This window comes from Pan paniscus, chromosome 2 (assembly GCF_029289425.2).
Source record: "Pan paniscus chromosome 2, NHGRI_mPanPan1-v2.0_pri, whole genome shotgun sequence".
Classification (NCBI taxonomy): Eukaryota; Metazoa; Chordata; class Mammalia; order Primates; family Hominidae; genus Pan; species Pan paniscus.
In genome coordinates, this window is record NC_085926.1 from 15,277,562 (window position 1) to 15,297,547 (window position 19,986).

At 45.9% G+C, this 19,986-nt stretch overlaps 1 protein-coding gene across 2 annotated transcripts in view; it reads right to left on the minus strand.

Moving 5' to 3' along the window:
• The window catches only part of SH3BP5 (SH3 domain binding protein 5), a 77,855-nt gene that overhangs the window by 38,041 nt on the left and 19,828 nt on the right, over positions 1 to 19,986 (minus strand). For both annotated transcript variants that reach the window (XM_008951678.5, XM_003826215.6), the window contains exon 3: positions 11,066 to 11,194. In XM_008951678.5, coding sequence (XP_008949926.1) covers positions 11,066 to 11,194 — 129 coding nt within the window. The remainder of the gene's footprint in view (positions 1 to 11,065; positions 11,195 to 19,986) is intronic.

The following is a 19,986-nucleotide window of genomic DNA, read 5'->3' on the forward strand; positions in this document are numbered from 1 at the left end:
AAAAGCTGCCACACATCTCCTTCCTGACCCCATCCTAATTCAAGATTCCAAGTTTCCAAAGTGCAGCTGCTTCTTTCCCAGAATCTTCAACCAAGACTGTCAGGCAGGATGTGATCTTTCAGGCGAAGGAGAGTTAAGAGTCCATGCTCAGTTCTTGCCATAAATCTCCAGGAACTCTGCTTTGAGACAGATGCCCTGTCATTCCACTACGTGCCCTTACTTTGGGCAGCAGGAATGACGCAGTTCCCAGGAACTGGCCTGTGGCCACCCAGGGGGAATGTGACCAGGGCCACAGGGAAGAACGTCACTGAGCCAGACCTCCTCACCCAAAGTCCTGTGGCAAGAACTGCCCCCAGGCAGGCAAGTGGCTCTGCAGAGATAAAGTGACGGGGAAGAAGGAAGGCATGACAAAGCCACACTGAAGTCCTAGCAGGAACAGGGCACCGTGAGGGGAAAGTTCCCAAGGACTCCAGATTCTTGGAACAAGAGCTTCTCAGTTACCCTAGCCAAGAAGAGGCAGGGGCGTGCAGGGAAATAACTGCACCAATGAGCTCAAAAACTGCCTTTAGTCCTAAAAGCCCATTCTCCTCAGATGTGCCAGAGTGTCTTTCAGATTTGCAAATAGTCATAAATGCCTCCTATGTGCCAGGCACCAGCCAGAACCAGGTAGACTTGGCTTAAACCTTCACTCCTGTCCTCGCAAGGTCTGTGATGTTAAAGTCCCTAAGCCTCAGTGATTACTCCCCCTCAGTATGATGAAAATAATATCGTCTTGCAGGCCGGACGCAGTGGCTCACACCTGTAATCCCAGCACTTTGGGAGGCCGAGGCAGGCGGATCATCTGAGGTCAGGAGTTAGAGACCAGCCTGGCCAACATGACGAAATCCTGTCTCTACTAAAAATACAAAAATTAGCCTGGTGTGGTGGTGTGCACCTGTAGTCTCAGCTACTCGGGAGGCTGAGACAGAAGAATCGCTTCAACCTGGGAGGCAGAGGTTACAGTGAGCCGAGATTACGCCACTGCACTCCAGCCTGGGCGATAGAGCAAGTCTCCATCTCAAAAAAAAAAAAAAAAAAAGAAAAGAAACAAGAAAAAGAAAAGAGTACCACTTTGCAAAAAGTACTTGCTGTAAGGATTAAATGAGATAATGTACATAAAAGACCTATGACCACAAACCCAGGCCCCTAGCAGAGCCTCAACAAATCAGGGCTGTAGATAGCCCCTTAAGAGAACACAGACTCTAAGCCCCAGTTTCTTCTTCTGCAAAAGTGTGTGTGTGTGTGTGTGTGTGTGTGTGTGTGTGTGCATGTGTACATAACTCCCCCTCATGCATGTAAAACACTTAGAAAGTGCCTGGTATACAAAGAGTGTTGAAATTACTCTTCTTCCTCCTCCCTTCCTCCCTTCCATCCAGTAAACTGTCACCGCCATACCACTGACTCCCATTTTCCCTGCATTCTGGATAGATAATTAACCAAGTCTGTTACAGTCTCCCTTCACATTCTCTTAGATTAGACCACAACACCGGAAAAGTTTATGTAAAGGCCCAGTCTTTGGGCTCCAAGACTAGTTTCCTCATTCGTACTATAAGGCCAAAAGGGAAACAACGACAGCCCCCGCACAGAGCAGTGTGTGTGGCACCTAATACATCATTAGCGCTCAAAAAATGGCAAAAAATGGAGCTGCTATTAATGTAAGGACATCAATTTCTCAAACACAACCTAAGCCCCCTAACTCAAGAGCCTACCATGGCTACTTTGCAGCTTCTCAACCAAGTCTGAAGGGTAGGCTGAGGCGTAAGACACCCTCAGCTGTCCATGCTGTCCCTTTCCTGACTGGTCCTTTAGCTCCCCTAAGCCTCTCTTTCCAAGGCTCTGGCTTCCTTACCCAAGTTCATATCTGCACTGACCCCTCCCCTCAGATCTCTGCTCTTCTGTCTTTACCAGCCAGCCTCCCTCTTGTGCTTCGGAGTGTGCACAGTGTGTCTTTCCCCTCAAGCCTTCCTGATGGGCAGCATCTCCCGCCAACACACACACACACACAGTGACACACTCCCTAGCTTCTTCCCTTTGCCATCTACATCAGAGCCACATGGTTCAGCGCACTAACACATAAGCCTCTCCATGTGGCTCTTGGCAAATACAGTCAGTCCTCATTATTCACAGCTTCCATATTTGTGAATTTGCCTACTTACTAAGCTTTATTTGTAACCCCAAAATCAACACTTGCAGTGTTCTTGGGGCCATCCATCGACATGCACAGAGTGGTGAAAAAATGAGCTACCTGATACATACGTTTCTAGCTGATGTCCAACAAGAAGCCACCCTGCCTTCTTGTTTTGGCTCTCATACTGTACACAAGTGTCCTTTCCTCGGTCCTTTTAGTGCTGTGTTTTTGACATTTTTGTGCTTTTTGTTGATGATTTTTCTCTATAAATTGGCCTCCAAGTATAGCAGTTAAGTGCTTTCTAGTGCTCCTAAGTATAAGAAGGCTGTGATATGCCTTATGGAGAAAATACTTGCGTTAGATGAGCTTCGTTCAGGCAGAAGTTATACCACTGTTGGCTGTGAGTTCAGTGTTAATGAGTCAACAAAACGACACATGCAGAAAAAGGAAGAGGAAATTTGCCAATCTGAACATGAGTTCACTCAAGTAAGTGCTAAAGTAACATCCGCTGTGCATGACGAAGCTATGGAAAAGATGAAAACACGACTGGATTTGTGGATTCCATCTGGCACTAAGCCTGAGAGGTTATGACAGATTAAAAAAGCAGAGTGGACAGCATCATCATGAGGCTAAGAGCCAAAGAAGTTTACAGTCACATCACCCAGAGTCAGGAGAACATTCAACCCTTTGCAGCTAGTGTTTTATTATCAAGAAATATTGCATATAATTGATTGTAAGAAACATACTAAATAAGGGGTCTTTAAACAGAAACACACATATAACAAGGTTATGTATTGATCAGCTGACAAAAATGTTGTGACCAGAGGCTCTCAGGAACCTAACCTCTATTTCCCCTAGGAGTAAAGCCTTGGTACTTGCTAATTCAGTGTCTGTGGCAACTTTATAGAATATGACTACCACAGATAATGAGAACTGATTGTGTTTACCTCTGCCATAGCACCACCTTCATGAAGATGGGGCTCCTGGAGGATACAGACCAACTGTATACTCCACAGTGGCCACTGCAGACAAAGGGGAGATGCTTTTCTTTGCCAATCCCCTGACCTGCTATAATCCTCCCACAGTCTCACTCCATACCTCAAATGGGGAAATCATATATATATATATATATATATATATATATATACACACACACACACACACACACACACACACACCCCTATCCAGGTCAGTAACAAAGATTCTACTTTTGCTCAAAACAGCCCATCCCACACCCTTTTATAAGACTGCCATGAGGGGAATGTCAGCTCCACAAGGACAGGATCTCTGTTCTATGTTTGATAGGTCAACAAGTGGCTAGAACAATACCTGGCATATAGTAGGTGCTCAGTCAATAGCTACCGAAGAAAAGAAAATAATAAATTGTTTTAAATCCCCACACAGACACGTAAAGTAATAACCTACATTTGACATATCCTTGAGTTTATATCCTACCTTTGCAGAATATCAGCCTCTCATCCTCTCATTCTCCACTTACGAAGTGTTTTTCCTTTTTTTTTTTTTTTTTTTTTTGAGACAGGGTCTCACTCTTTCACCCAGACTAGAGCGCAGTGGTGCGATCACAGCTCCACGCAGCCTTGACTTCTCAGGCTCACGCAATCCTTCTACCTCAGCCTCCTAAGTAGCTAGGACCATAAGCAAGCACCACCATGTCTGGCTTTTTTTAAAAAAAAAAAAAAAAAAAAAGAAATGGTGTCTCACCATGTTGCCCAGGGTGGTATTGAACTCCTGGGCTCAAGCAATCCTCCCACCTCAATCTCCCAAAATGCCAGGATTACAGGCATGAGCCACCACTCCTGGCCATGGCAGCCTTTCTACAAACAAAATCAATGCCTAGAATTTCCCAACAAAGGATCACTATAATACTCTGTTCCTCTAGGATTAGCATAATAGTTCAGGAGATTAATTGATATGCTCGACCCATTTCATTTCATTCAAAACACGATTCTCCATCCATTCAAGGCCCATGCCACACTATCCCTTTGGGCACAGAGTGCTTTTGATCAGTCAAACGGTAAGTCAGCTACTCCCTCCCTCATCATTTTCGATCCTCCAGCACATTCTGCCCTCACAAATAACTCACTATGTACTCAACCTACCTGGGCTCACTCTTCCACCTGGCACAATCTCTCTATCTTCCATAGCCCCCTCCCAGCCAGGAGAGGCCTGTTTCCTCTTCTACCCACAGGTTCTTTGTGGTGGTGATCTTTTTTTTATTACAAGGCAGCAGATTCACCAGATACTCAACATTTGATAGAAAAATACATCTAGGATAATCTTACATTTATTGGATCCAAATGCTTTACATGTACTAATTCAATCGCCGTAGTAAATTGCAAAAGTAGCTAGAATAATTTGCAGGTAGACTTTATCGTTCCCAATTCTTGAATTTGGACTGGCCCCATGACTGACTTTAGCCCATAAGATGTTAATAAACATGAAACAAGCAGAGGCTTGAAAAGGGCTCACCCTTTTTGTTGCTGGAATCTCAACACTGTATGAAAATGACCAGGCTAGCCTGGTGAATGAAAGATACACATGGCCTAGTCACCCCTGCTACCCTAGCTGACCACCAACCAACTGCTTGACAGATAAGGCCAAGGTCAGCCAGCCCCCAGCTAATCCATCAACTGATTGTATATGTGAGAGATCAGCTCTAAGCCTGAGATCAGAAAAACTGGCCAACAAAACCATGAGCTAAATAAATGTTTCAAGCCATTAAGTTTTAGGGTGGTTTGCTTCATAGCAAAAGCTAACTGATATACAACTTTTCTTTCTTTCTTTTTTTTTTAAAGAGCCAAGGTCTCACCCTGTCCTCCAGGATGGAATGCAGTAGCACAATCATAACTCACTGCACTCTGGAACTCCTGGGCTCAGGCAATCCTCCTGCCTCTGCCTCCTGAGTAGCTGGGACCACAGGCATGCACCATCATGCCTGGCTACTTTTTGTAGAGACTGGGTCTCACTACATTGCCTAGGCTGGCCTCGAACTCTTGGCTTCAAGCAGTCCTCCCGCCTTGGCCTCCCAAAGTGCTGGGATTACAGGCCTGAGATCCCTCAATTAGCCAACTCCATTTTATGGATGAAAAAAAATGAGGCACAGAGATTAGGTAACCTGCCAAAGGTCCCACAGCTTTTAAGAGGTGAGCCTACAAGTCACTCTACAAGTTTCAAATGTTTTCCCACTCATCTCCTTTCCTAAAGGAGGTTATATGTAAGACATGGCCTTATATAGCCCCACAGACACGAAACAGGCAACTTTCAGCACTAAATAATCCGCACTATTTTGCATTTGTGCTGCCCATCAAGTTTGCAAAGTGCTCTGCTCTCTTCTGACGCATTCCAACCATTCAAAAATAACAAGGGTTGCCCAATGTCCATGGATGAATGGATAAATAAAACGTGGTATATACATTCAGTGAAAGGAAATTCTGACACATGCTATAACATGGATGAATGTTGAGGACATTATGCTAAGTGAAATAAGCCAGTAACGAAATGACAAATATTGTATGATTCCTCAGTACTTACATGAGGTACCTAGGGTAGTCAAATTCATAGAAATAGAAAACAGAAGTGATGGTTGCCTGAGCTTGGGAGAGGGGAGGATTGGGGAGTTAGTGTTGAATGGGTACAGTTTCAGTCTGGGAAGATGCAAGGGTTCTAGAGGTGGATGGTGGTAAGAGTTGCACAGCAAGTGAATGTGCATTCACAATGTGAATGCCTTAATGCCATCCTTAAAGAATGGTTAAAATGGGGGAGAGGCAAAAAAGAAAAAAAAGATGGTAAAAATGGTACATTTTGTGTTGTATGTACCTTACCACAATTTTCTTAAAGAGGAGAAAAATAAGGGTTGGGACTGATAGTGATAAAATGACAGGTCCAAAGCCACTGTTAGACCAGTCAGCACCCAGGGAGCCAGGTAAGCAAGACACACCCTGCTTTTCAGCGTCACTGATTCACATGGGCTCCGCCCTCATCAGACTGCTCCCCCACCATATGCTGAAGGCCAGATGGACTGGCAGATATGTCAAAGCAACCTTAAAAACAAGCTTGGGCTCAAGGACAAAAACTCTCAAATCAAAGCCAGTGCCCTGCCCCCAACCTGGCACAGAAAACACACATCATGTTCTACCTCTGCTTGGCAGAATTTGGACTTGGTTTTCAAGATCACAGAACTGGATCTGACTCACTGGCTGAAAAATGAGCTCATATCAGGAAAAATAAAATCGATGCAAATTTTTAATGAACCAATACAATTTCCACCAGCTCAACAATTAGATTTTTTTTTTTTTTTTTGAGTCAGGGTCTTGCTCTGTCACCCAGGCTGGAATACAAGAGAGACATCATGGCTCACTGCAGCCTTGAACTTCTGTGCTCAAGCAATCCTCCTGCTTCAGCCTCCTAAGGGCTAGGACCACAGGCACATATCACTACATCCAGCTAATTTTAAATTTTTTAATTTCATATAGAGACAAGATCTCACCATGTTGCCCAGGCTGAAATTACAAATCTTTGTAAACTCTTCACAGAAAATCAAGTGTGGGAGGTTTTTCCCTTTTAAGTACCCTCAACTGAGACACTGGATATTCCAGTGGATAGATAGACATGGATATTCCAGACACTGGAATAGACAGACATGGATATTCCAGACATAAAAAACCACCACTATGCTATCTTCTTTTTCTCCAAATGGCATACGTACTTTTATTTCAAAATATTCACAAAGTTAAGAAAAAGTACAGTACAAATAACTTTTTGCTCTCAACCATTTGAGTGAGTACCTGATGCTCCATCACCCCCCCAAATACTTTTTGTAGTTGTTATTTCCTACAAATAAGGACCTTCTCTCACATAATAATAATGTAACCATCAAAAGTAGAAAATGCATTGATACATGACTATCATGTAATTATCATGATTTCTTTTTTTGAAAAAATATGGGATATACATCAAATAGTAAGAGAAGGTACTAGGATTATTTTCTTCTGTCTATTTTCTAAATTTTCTACAATAAATTCTAATTTTTTAATGAAGCCGAAACCCAAGCTCATGCTGGGATTCCATTGTCAAACACATTATCTCACTTAAATCCTAAGGCCAACCTCATGAGATAGCCAGGGTTGTTCGCTTGACTGCCAGCATTTCATGAATGAGGATGCAGGGACTCTGAGGACGCAGTGCCTCCTGACTCAAACTAGAAGGAACTGCTATCTGAAGGAGTCTCTCAGGCACCATTTCCCTGCTGTACATAACCAGAGAACTTTGTAAATATAAAAAGGAAGGGGGGGGGACAAGAGGAAGAAAACAGGAAGTCCTACTTGGCAGCATCTGGAAGTGGACATTGCCCCCCTCACCATCAGGAAGGTGAGAGGAACATTCACACACAAACAAGCTCATCCATCTGGCCTGAGCAGCCCGCCCTCCACAGAGATGAAATGTGACATCTGTGCCCTGCCTCAGCCTTTGAACATCCTTCCAGTTCCTTCGCTATTGACCAACAAGGTCCCTTGGGGTTGAGGGGTAGGAGTTAGATTAGGAATCTAACCTTTTCTACCCTGCTTCTTCCTGCCCACCTGCAAGAAGGAAGGAGATTATGGGGAGGGCTTGCAGGCATAAAGCCAGGCAGGATGCTCTCAACATTCATCTTGGGAGCTGCCCATTAAGAGTGACTCACTCATCCCCAGGACCTGGGCATCATCTGATTCGACCGATGACTCAGTGCCTTGCCCACGGGACTCAGTAATTGCCCTATTGTCCTCACTGGCCAAGAGAAGGGATGAAGAGATGGAGACGAGCCACCATCCACTGCTTCCAAACAGACTAGGAGCCTCCCAGCCAGCTCCCTCCTACCTCTTTTCCCAACAAAGAAGATTTGGGGTGCAGAAGAGCAGGGAGTGGTGTGAAATCTGCTCCAGGATGTGTCACAGCCAGCTGGGGACCCACCTGCTAAATGGGATTTGAATGAACTCAACCCAGACGAGGCTGGATTTGCCAGTCATGCCACTCTCCATCTGCTTACCTAGCTACCAGGTGGGAAAGAGGCTGTGAGTAAAGGAGCAACGGAGAGGAAATGCTCATGACTTCAAGGGAGGGCAGGGGAGGAACCTCTGGTCTGTTGGCGGCTCCCCAACATCATTCGCTAGTTTGTTCATTTATTGATTTATACAATATTTGAGCACCTTCTGTATGCTGGCATTGCAGACCCAGCAAGGAGCCAAACGAATGAAACTCTCTGCCCTTGCAGAGCTTCACTTACTGTAAACAAGTAAATTATAACAGGTCATATGGGGAGAAGTCCCACAGGGAGAAAGGAAAGCAAGGCATGGGGGCTGGGGCTGGCAGGGATGGTGGGCTGGGAGTTAACCATTTTAAATGTTAGCCTGAGAAGGCCTCATGGATAAAGGGACAGACATTTGAGCAGAAACCTGAAGACGAGGAAATCGGGCTATGAAAATACCAGGGTTAGGACACCACCAAACAGAGGGAAAGGCAAGTCCAAAGACCTGAGGCAGGAGCACGTTTCACATCAGCACAGCCAAGGGAGTGACCTGAATCAGAGGACCAGCCTTGAGAAACCCCAACACAAAGCCCCCTAGAGCCATCTCTGCCCCCAAACCTGAGCTCAGGGACCAGACAAGGAAAACTTCAGGTAGAGAAGCCACTGCCGCGACTCCAGTGGGATGCTTCAACAGACCATCCTTCAATCACTCTGCAGCATGGGCACATGGGCTGCTTTTAATAGATACGTGTGGGCTAAATGGCATCACAGAACCATAAATCCCAGTGTTAAAGACTTTCAGGAAAGGAGGTTTTCTGAATTCCTCGATATTTATCCAATGTTTAAATTAAATCCTCAGAAGCTTCTCCTCAAACCTAACCTGAACCCTCCATACTTCCGTTTCAGGTCAAGAATGATACAACCTTGGCCTACAGTGGGTAGGACACATCCTCAACTTGGGGGGCATCTCAAAGATTAATGCAACGTGGACACTTTGGAGGGGGAATGCCTCAGGGTGCTGGAATCTGTGGGAATTGGAAAGGGCTTTTTGGAGAAGGGTTTCTTCTCCCGGGAATTCTAGAGGCCTGGGCAGGGCCCAGCTGGAGGTGGAGAAAGGGAGTGGCTGCTGCTCAGGGCTTGTGCAGACCAACGAGCAATCAGAACTTTGAAGTATACAGCCCAATGCACCAGGCCAGGGAAGAAAGAAGGGTTTCAGGCAGCCACTCTGTCTAGGAATAAAGGCAACATATCTGGCAAGGTCCAACCAGGAACTTCAGCTCAGGGTTCAGAGCATAAAACCCAAACACACAGGTAGGATCTTGGTAGAACTCCCAAAGCAGCAAGGGGCTCCCTTGAAGAGAAATGAGAGGTGCATGGAAATAGGAAAAAGAAGAGGAACGGTTAAGTCCTGGCCCTCATTCTCTATGGGTCTATCTTAATATATTCCTAGATTTCTGGGACTTAATTTCCAAAGGGTCCATCCTACTGATATCTCCCCCACAGTGCACAACACGCTGTGCACATACACAGTAGGTGCTCAGAAACTTTGCATTGTTGTTGCTCACTCATTTTTTCTTTTCTGTTTTTTTTTTTTTTTCTGAGACACAGCTGTGCTCTGTCGCCCAGGCTGGAGTGCAGTGGCATGATCTCGGCTCACTGCAACCTCCACCTCCCAGGTTCAAGCGATTCTCATGCCTCTGCCTCCCTAGTGACTGGGATTACAGGCGCCCACCACCATACCCGGCTAATTTTTGTATGTTTAGAAGAGAGGGGTTTCAACATGTTGGCCAGGCTGGTCTCGAACTCCTGACCTCAAGTGATCTGCCCACCAAGTGATCGGCCTCCCAGAGTGCTGGGATTACAGGTGTGAGCCACCATGCCCAGCCTCACTAAACATCTTCTTACAAGTGGACACTTTTGAAGGCAGCATCTTCCATCATGTCATAAACACACCACAGGGACAGCACTGGGTCATTTGCTAGTGAACTACAATTTGGACCAACTGCTTAGATCTTCTTGGGAAATCTGAACTCTCATCTCAAGAGGCATCACAGGGTTGGTGATTCACATTAGCTCTCTAATCAGGAAGCCGAAGCAGGCTGAGGAAGGTGAATAAAGCCCCCAGCCCAGAGCCTGCCACACAGCAGGTACTAGTAACTGTTGGGGGCTCTTTACCTTCCCCATTCACAGGGCCTGGCTATCAGAGGCTGCAGGTGACACAGGTGGCACATCACGTCACACAGCAGCCAAAGGAAGACCAACTCCTAAACCAGAACCCATTTCCACGCAGCCCCCAGCAATCGCCTGATCACAGTCCCCTCCACCACTCCCCTTCTGGTCTCCGTTTCACTGCTTCTTATTTGGGCTCTCAGGACAAAGAACCAAAGTTTCAGCAGGACGATGGCCACGGAAGTCAGAATCCGCTAAGGAGTGTATAACAACTCACCTGCCAAATCTTAAAAAGGAAAAAAAAAAAAAGGAGAAAAAGAAGAAGAACCGATGTTTCAAGAGAAGCAGAAGGCTAAACACTCCCAAGAGTGAGGCGAACGCAAGGGAGTAAGCGAATCTTCCTACTGCTGTCTGACAGGTTGTCATTAGGAGCGGAGGAGGAACACCCTCTGGACACGTCCCCGTAAGTGCACTCAGCACCAACTCAGGGAGCACCCACTTGCAGGGTCATCCAAATGCCAGCACTCACACCCTATTAATAGTGTCGAGCACTGGAATGAAGCAGATTGCGGGGAGGTGGGTCACTGCAGATAAGACATATTGGACTCGAGCTTCTAACCTTCAGCAGGTGATACAATCAAAGGCACCCTTAAAACTGAGGGGTAGTGAGGCTCGAGGTAGGCTAGACATCTCTGGGGCTATCTTACCTGCCTCGCCACCCTCCGTGCCTCCCAGTACGGCTTGGAGTCTTCCACAGCTTTGCCAATTTTCTTCACCAGTTCATCCAGTTTCACCGTTGCTTCAACCAGAACAGAGCGGAACTTCTGACGAGCATCCTGCAGCCAGGGGAAACCGAGGAAACACAGTTGAGGCTTAAGAAGGGATCTGCAAACACCTACTGGACCTAGACAGAAACATCAACAAAGGACTTTACCCAACATACAGACCCCTAAAGTAGCACCTTTACAAGACAGTGTCTAGAGCAGCACCGCCCAAAACAGCTTCCTGCCACGGCGGAAACGTCCTGTGCTCTGCACAGTGCAGTGTGGCGGCCACCAGCCACGTGTGGCTACTGAGCACTTAAAACTGGCCGGTGTGACTGAGGAAAGGAGTTTTTAGTTTATTTAATTTTAATCAGATCGGGTGTGGTAGCTCACGCCTGTAATCCCAGCACTTTGGGAGGCCGAGGCAGGCCGATCACTTGAGGTCAGGAGTTGGAGACCAGCCTGGCCAACATGGCAAAACCCCATCTCTACTAAAAATACAAAAATTAGCCAGGCGTGGTAGCAGGTACCTGCAGTCCCAGCCACTCAGGAGGCTGGGGCACAAGAATCTCTTGAACCCAGGAGACAGAGCTTGTGGTGAGCCAAGATCATGCCACTGCACTCCAGCCTGGGTGACAGAGCACGACTCTGTCTCAAAAAAAAAAAAAAAAAAAAAATGCTTAGTAAGCAACAACAACGCAAAGTTTCTGAGCACCTACTGTGTATGTGCAGAACATGTTGTGCACTGTGGGGGAGATATCGGTAGGATGGACCCTTTGGAAATTAAGCCCGTCTCTACTGAAAATACAAAAATTAGCCGGGCATAGTGGGGGGCACCTGTAATCCCAGCTACTCAGGAGGCTGAGGCAGGACAATCATTTGAATCAGGAGGCAGAGGTTGCAGTGAGCCGAGATCGTGCCACTGCACTGCAGCCTGGGTGACAGAGTGAGACACTGTCTCAAAAAAAAAAAAAAAATTAATTCATTATATTTAAAATTTTTTAATTAACATGGCTAGTAACTACTATATTGCATAGCATGGTATAGATTAAAAAGCTTTGTCCAGGACCTCTGGACAGCATGTTGTCAAAGCTCAGGATTTTAATCAGAGACATGGATTCAACACTGACCAAACCTCTCTCTGGGGAAGAATGTCCAGCCATCTCTGACAGCTTCAGTCCAAATGATGCTGTCAATGTTAAACACTGAGTGCAAATTTATTTATTTATTTACCACATGCCAGACCTGGTGCTGGGCCTTGGGCATGGCCCTGTCTCCAGGGCACTTACAGCCTGGTGGGTGAGGTAGGTATTACAGCCCGTTCCAGAAAAGTCAGTGCCAGGGTGGGAATGGTCCAGTCGCCATGGAACTCAGCAGGGAAGAATGGCGCCAGACCATGTATTAGAGGGAGAGTCACAGGAAACTTCCAGAGGAGTACTATCTAAACAGAAGTCCAAAGCATGAATAGGAAATTGGGGGAGGGGAGGAAAATACTGAGTCCCAAGCAGGCAGCAGAGCCTGTGTCCAGATAAGAGAGGAATGGGAACAGCATGGTGTTTGCAAGAAACTGAAGGAGGCCGGAGGTCTGGAATGTGGAGAATGGCAAGAGATAAGGGTGGCCATCCATCCCGGCGACAGCAACTAGCAACTTGGACCTTGATAGGAGTTAGGAAGGCAAAGAAGGACTGTGCAAGGCTTAATCATGTTGTAAAAGTCAAGAAACCAGATCCAAGAGGTATAAGGAGAGAAAAAAAATATTAAATAAGTTAGTCCCAGGTCTAGGAGGACCTATTGGAAGGGATCAGGTCAGTGATTCAAACCCCACATCCCCTCTACCTCTCCCTCAGGCATCTGCCTGACAAAGCCACACCTAGGGGAAGGAAGGACACATGCATGAGTTTTTTAAAAAAAAAAAAAAAAAAAAAAAAAAAAAGAGAAATGGCAGCCGGGCACGGTGGCTCATGCCTGTAATCCCAGCACTTTGGGAGGCCGAGACGGGTGGATCACGAGGTCAGGAGATCGAGACCATCTTGGCTAACAAGGTGAAACCCCGTCTCTACTAAAAATACAAAAAAAAATTAGCCAGGTGTGGTGGTGGGCACCTGTAGTCCCAGCTACTTGGGAGGCTGAGGCAGGAGAATGGCGTGAACCCGGGAGGCGGAGCTTGCAGTGAGCTGAGATCGCGCCACTGCACTCCAGCCTGGGAGACAGAGCGAGACTCCGTCTCAAACAAACAAACAAAAAACTAGCTGGGCATGGTGCCGTGTGCCTATGGCCAGGGCGGAAAGATCGCTTAAGCCCAGAAGGTTGAGGCCGCAGTGAGCCAAGATCACACCATTGCACTCCAGCCTGGACGATAGACCCTGCCCTGTCTCAAAACACAAACAAAAGAAAAGAAAAGAAAAGAAAGGGGAAGTGGATACTCCAAAAGAACAACACATGATCATGAGCTATGGGCCTGGAGACTCAACACCCACCTGCTGGTAAAACACGTGTTTCATTGGCTAGAGGGGCCTGCCTCACAAGTAACTATCAGAAAAATTTTATGTTATTTTGAGACAGAGTCTCACTCTGTCATCCAGGCTGGAGTGCAGTGGCATGATCTCAGCTCACTGTAACCTCTGCCTCCCGGGTTCAAGCAATTCTCGTCCCTCAGCCTCCCAAGTAGCAGGAACTACAGGTGTGCACCACCACGCCAAGCTAATTTTTTTTCGTATTTTCAGTAGAGATGGGGTTTCACATGTTGTCCAGCCTGGTCTCAAACTCCTGGCCTCAAGTAATCTACCCGCCTAGGCCTCCCAAAGCGCTGGGATTACAGGTGTGAGCCACGGCACCCAGCCGAAATTTTATTTCTAAACATGCAATTGCAGGGGTTTCATGGGGGCAAAGGAGGCTCTGATCAGTTCTAATTCATTCCATCATCCCAAGCTGTGGGCTTGCTAGTGGGTTTGAAAACGCCGCCAGCATTCCAAAATATGAGGATAAAAGCTTTACCTCCCATGGGAGCACCTCAGCTCCCGAGCCTGGATCCCATGTCCAACACAGGCTTTGCCCCCTTTCCCCTGGTTCTGTGCCATCATCACCATCCTGATTTCCTCTGCCTTCTCCCTTATCAGACCAGGCTTAGGGTCATCTGCTGCAGCTTCTACAGGCAGAAGACAAGACTAGACTTGTTCTCCAGGGGAAGGGCCCAGGGAATAGAGAAGCCCCACAGAGCTTCTACAGGACTTGGCTTCCAATAAGAGGGAAGCAGCATGCTGTCAAAGCCCAGGATTTTAATCAGAAACACAGATTCACTGCTGACTAAAGCTCTTTCTGCAAGGCCCTAATCAGGGCCCTCTCTATGAACCATTTGTATTACCTATAAAATTGTTACTTTCCATCCCATAGGGAGGGCTCTTAGAAGGAATCAAGGAGAATACAAATGTAAAACATTTAACAATTTCTGGGCACACAGTCAGTGCTCAATAAATGCATACAATTTTTTTCCTCCTGGTATAAAAAGAGACCCTGAGACCCTATTAAAAACCACCCAGGGAGTTTCCCAGAGGCGAGGGCAGCTGACACGGTGGACATAATAACACACTGTGCAGGCAGCCGCTCTGCAAGATGCACTCGCATGCATGACCACATCCTCACGGTCACCTCCCTGGTGGTGGCCAGTGCCAGTGCTGTCCACATTCACACCAGTGAGAAAACGGAGGGCCAGATCGGTTAGCGTGTGGCCTACAGCCGGTCACATCATCCCCCAGGCCTACTCTGTTAAATGAGAATTGAGCCCCAAAGCAGTGGCCTACGGGCCAATAAGCTTAGTACATTTGGCTGGTATGCTATGTAGTAAACGTCAGGGAAAATTCACATTAAAAAAAAAATGAATTCTCAAACTTTTCATTTAAAGAAAAAAAATAGCTAGAAGCAGAGCAGAAGGTGCACCCTTAGGCAGGGGTTACCCTCCTCTCCAGTCCCTATCACTCTGGTGTCTGAATCACTCATTCAGGTTCCCTGCCCAGCTGCTAAAGATATCTGATTTGCTGAGAGCTCTCTGGGGCACTGGTGAATACAACCCACCAACGCTGCCTTTGTGGAGAAAGAAGGATGGATACAGGGCACAGACTGACTGACTGCTATGTGGCAGGCACTACTGTCAGTGCTTTAACCCCACCAATTTGTGCAATCGCTAACAATCCTAACAGGTAGGTGCTATTGTTGTTATTCACATTTTATAAAGGAGGAAATAGAGGCAAGGAAAAGAAAGGTAACTTGCCCATGGTCACAGAGCTGGGAAATGGCAGAGCCAACAATTAAACTCAAGCAGTGCTAAGACTACTTACACACATTGAGCAACAGACACACGGCTGAGAAGGCCACCCAACCCAAGTCAGACATGAAGAAAGAGGATTCCACCAGATAGAGAATGGACGGACGGGCTGGCCTGGTAGGGGCTGGAGCAAGGACGCCTCCTGGGCCATTATAAAGGCATCTGAACTCAATCCCATGAACAATGGGAGGGCATGGCACGGTGGGGAGAAGGGGAGATTATTTCTTGTTTCTTTCTTTGCAGAAGATTTTCTGGTGCTAGTTCATCACTGAAATTCTGTCTCCCTCTGCTATTCTCTACTTGCCATTTCTCTTCCTTTGGCCATAAATCACATCTCAAAATCAAACCTTTTAACCTAGTTCTATGTGGTGGGTTTTCTTCCCATAGGGTTACTTAAGTCTCAAGTAATTTATTTCCAATGCACCCTTTGTCAGAAATAATTAAAGAATGCATTCTACCACAAAAAGGAAACATAATCATAGTTTACTAGATGGCTCAACTGTGAATAGCACTTACCTAGCTGCAATAAAGTAATCAAATACTGACCACAATGGATTCTGCTGAGAAGACAGCAGATGGGAAAAGTACAGGACAGAGGGTGAAAAGAGACAAAACCTCATCTTCCATAGCAGGATGTCCACAGATAGTCACTCAAATGAAAAAAATCAAGAAGTAGTCACACAATACATACTACTTGGTCATAGAAATAAATACCTCCATCAGCTAAAATACATTAAACTAATATAGTTAACTGTCTAGGGGAGAAAAAAACAGGGGTAGGGTGGGAGAATGGGATAGTATAGGGCTTTTTGTTTGATTTTGTGTTTTTGTTTTTGGGGGTTTTTTGGGTTTTTGTTTTCACTTGATCTTAGCCAAAAGGCCGAGAATCGATGGGGTTTTTGTTTTCTTAAGAGACAGAGTCTTGCTATGATGCCCAGGCTGGAGTATGGTGGCTATTCACAGGCATGATCATATCACACTGTGGCCTCAAACTCCTGGGCTCAAGGGATCCTCCTGCCCTTTCCAAGTAGCTGGGACTACAGGTGTACAACACCATGCCTGCTTTTTTGTTTTCAACTGTAAAATATCATAGATTTTTCTAAGCAGGGGCATGACCTGATCAAATTTAGGTTTTACAAAATTGTTACCTGGGTGCAGAGTATGTTAAAAGACTCCTCAGGTGATTCTGATGGGCAGGTTCAGGGCCTGCCAGTCTGACTTGATGCCCTTTTTGTGACTATCTGTACTAAGTGTGTGACCATCAAAGGGTATTAAACCCAGAAGACTTGATTTGACATCAGCGTTTCCTTCTACAAATGAGGCTGTGCTGCCAGGAATGATGCATGACTGGCTGACTTCCAACCACCAACAAGCCTATTCATCAAAGATGCATTGAAACTGAACACAAAGCCAGTCTTCCCTGCTCCACCCCCCCCCATAAGAAAAAGCCCACCCAGTTGTTTCCATTCCACTGAGGATCACAGCTACTTGGGTAACAGTTCCCAAAAGTATTGAGGTATGAGAGGCCACAAATCAAAATCTTTCCTGTCTCCCCAGCGTTACAGCCCTAATATTCCTTGGTCCTCACCCCTACCTCTCAGTCCCTAGTGATGTGACAGGCCCTGGCCACAGTCATACTCCTAGCCACAGTGATTGTTCTATGAGCAGGGGCGATAGACATGACCCATCATAACCAATGAGACTTCATTTCGGGAACTTTCTGCAACTGTTAGAGGAAATTTCTTCCACTTGAGATGTTTAAGAGGATGGAATGAAAGCCTGCAGCAGACAGCAGCCATCCTGGCATCATGAGGGGAGAGCCTGACAATAAAGCCATGTGTATAAGGAGCAGAGTCTGTGGAATTTAGTTCAACCTAGCTTTTATAAAGCATTTCTTTAAATACATCTTAAAACCACCTTGCCACAATTGAACTTAGACTTTCTGTCTTGTTTCTTAAAGAAAAGACTTGACTGTGATTCTTTGTCTCCTGCAATTACAAGCAAATGTGTTTTCCAAGATCAGAGTGGGGGTGGCTTCAGGAATGTCCAGGGAGGAGAGTAAGCTGACTGCTTTCCCTGCAGAAAATGAGCCATGGAGGGGAGTGGCTCAAAAGTACAAACTTATCTGAGAGAGCAAGCAGATCTTCCACCAGTCAAGAAAAAGAATCCGTTTACCATCCCAGGGCTGTTTACCAAGGGAGTTTTTAGATCAGCACTTGAAAGAGTTCTTAAACAGTTCCCTCTGCTTGGAGGAGGCCTCAGCTCTTCAAATGTGAAAATTGTGTTTCATCCATTAGGTGACTCAGACTGAAGGTAATTTATTCAAGCAAAGAATTGCTGGGGGTGGTAGAGTCTCCCTGTTTGACTGTGTCAGTGTGTCAGACAAACAGCCTTGTGTCAGATAAGAGCTCAAGCTAAACCACACCAGCCAGCACCAGTATACAGTGGAAGCAGCATGCAGGTTGAACATGCAGCACACAGGATGAGTCCCTGTTTTCTGGCCAATCGCTCACCTGCTCACCTCAATTACCTTGCCTGGAAACTGAGAATCCTGGCTTTTCCTCTTCACAGGTGTCCCCAGAATTAAGTGAGATAAAGATGGGATGGTGATGTTTTAAAAATAACTGTCCTACATGTTAGAGACGACACCAAACTTCAAAAGATCCTTACTAATGCCATTTACAAGTATACCACTTTCAGTTGGCAGAAAGAGGTTTCGCAGGCATTATGTGAGACACACAACAACCCTGTAAAACAGGCTCAGCCAGAATTTCCATCCCGAGTTTACAGATAAGAAAACTGGAGGCCAGGTGCGGTGGCTCACTCCTGTAATCCCAGCACTTTGGGAGGCTGCAGGCAGATCACCTGAGGTCAGGAGTTCGAGACCAGCCTGGCCAACATGGCAAAACCCCATCTCTACTAAAAACACAAAAATTAGTCGGGCATGGTAGGTGCCTGTAATCCCAGCTACTCGGGAGGCTGAGGCAGGAGAATTGCCTGAACCCAGGAAGTGGAGGTTGCAGTGAGCTGAGATCACGCCACTGCACTCCATCCTGGGTGACCGATACTCTGTCTCAAAAAAAGAAAAACAAAAGAAAACTGGAGCCTTGGAGTTCCAGGTGACCTAATGTCTTTGCATAAAGTCACAGGACTATCAAGTGTCAAGTGTTAGATGAAAGCAGACATCTTCAGTATTTTTTGTTTTTTGTTTTTTGAGACAGGATCTCTCTCTGTTACCCAAGCTGGATGCAGTGTCGCAATCATGGCTCACTGCAGCCTCCACCTCCTGGGCTCAAGCAATGCCCCTACCTCAGCCTCCCAAGTAGCCGGGACTAGAGGCACGTATGACCACACCCAGCTAATTTTTAAATTTTTTGTAGAGATGAGGTCTGTGTTGCCCAGGCTGGTCTCAAACTCCTGGGCTCAAGCGATTCTCCTGCCTCGGCCTCCCAAACTGTTGTGATTACAGGCGTGAGCCACTGCAACCAGCCATCTTCAGTCTTCTAGTCCAGTGTGCCAGTCACTTCACCAGTGGTTCTCAGAGTGTGGTCTGGCGAAACCACTGGTGGGGGTGGGGGTGGGGCACCTGGAAACCTTTTCAAGGAGTCTGCAAGATGGAAGCCATTTTCATTAATAAAGACTTGCCATTTTCACTCTCATTCTGAGTGTTCAGTAGAGTTTTCCAGAAGCTACCTGACAGGTGACACGGCAAGAAATGACATGAAATGCAGAAGTAGGTGAGAGAATCCAGCTCTTCTATTAAGTCAGACATTAAAAAGACTTGCGAAAGCATGTACGACAATTACTCTTTCATTGAATTTTCTGTTTGGAAAAATAGTCCTTTTCCATAAAATATATTATTTTTGTTAACATGTAATAGGCTGATCGTCATTTTAATGAATATAGACCTTAGAAATAAATGTCTTTTGATTTTTATATGGCAAATATTAATATTATCCACAAAAACAAAGCTCTCTGGGGTACTCAATGATTACCAAGAATGTGAAGGGGGATCTGCAGCCAAAAAATCTCCAGTGTGCTGCATGCCACCTGCCCTCAGGCCTGCTCTACATAGACCCCTCTTGAACCAAAGACAAGAGTGTACTTTCAATAAGAATGAAGCAGTTGTTGCTTCTCAGATCTTTTTTAAATGCTTCTGATTTTGTCAGGGAGAAAGACTCCATTTGGTACCACAATGTCTTCAGCACCTGTATACGTTTGTTAATCTCTTTCTTAAAGAAAAGGGAAGCTAATCCAGGCTCAGAGCCTTCCATAAAGAGGGGAATCTGCTAGAATTTGATAAGGAAAACAATCCACCAGAAACAACATAACATTACTCTGAAAGTCATAAGCTGTACCCTGACAAGGTGGGCACTTCCTATATATATATTATTCTTTAAAAAAACACCTGCTTAAAAAATGTATTTTCCTTTGATGGTTTTCCATTTATAATAAGGCTATTTCCTTTTCAAACTGAAGTAAGGCTGGGCACAGTGGCTCACGCCTGTAATCCCAGCACTTTGGGAGGCCAAGGCGGGTGGATCAC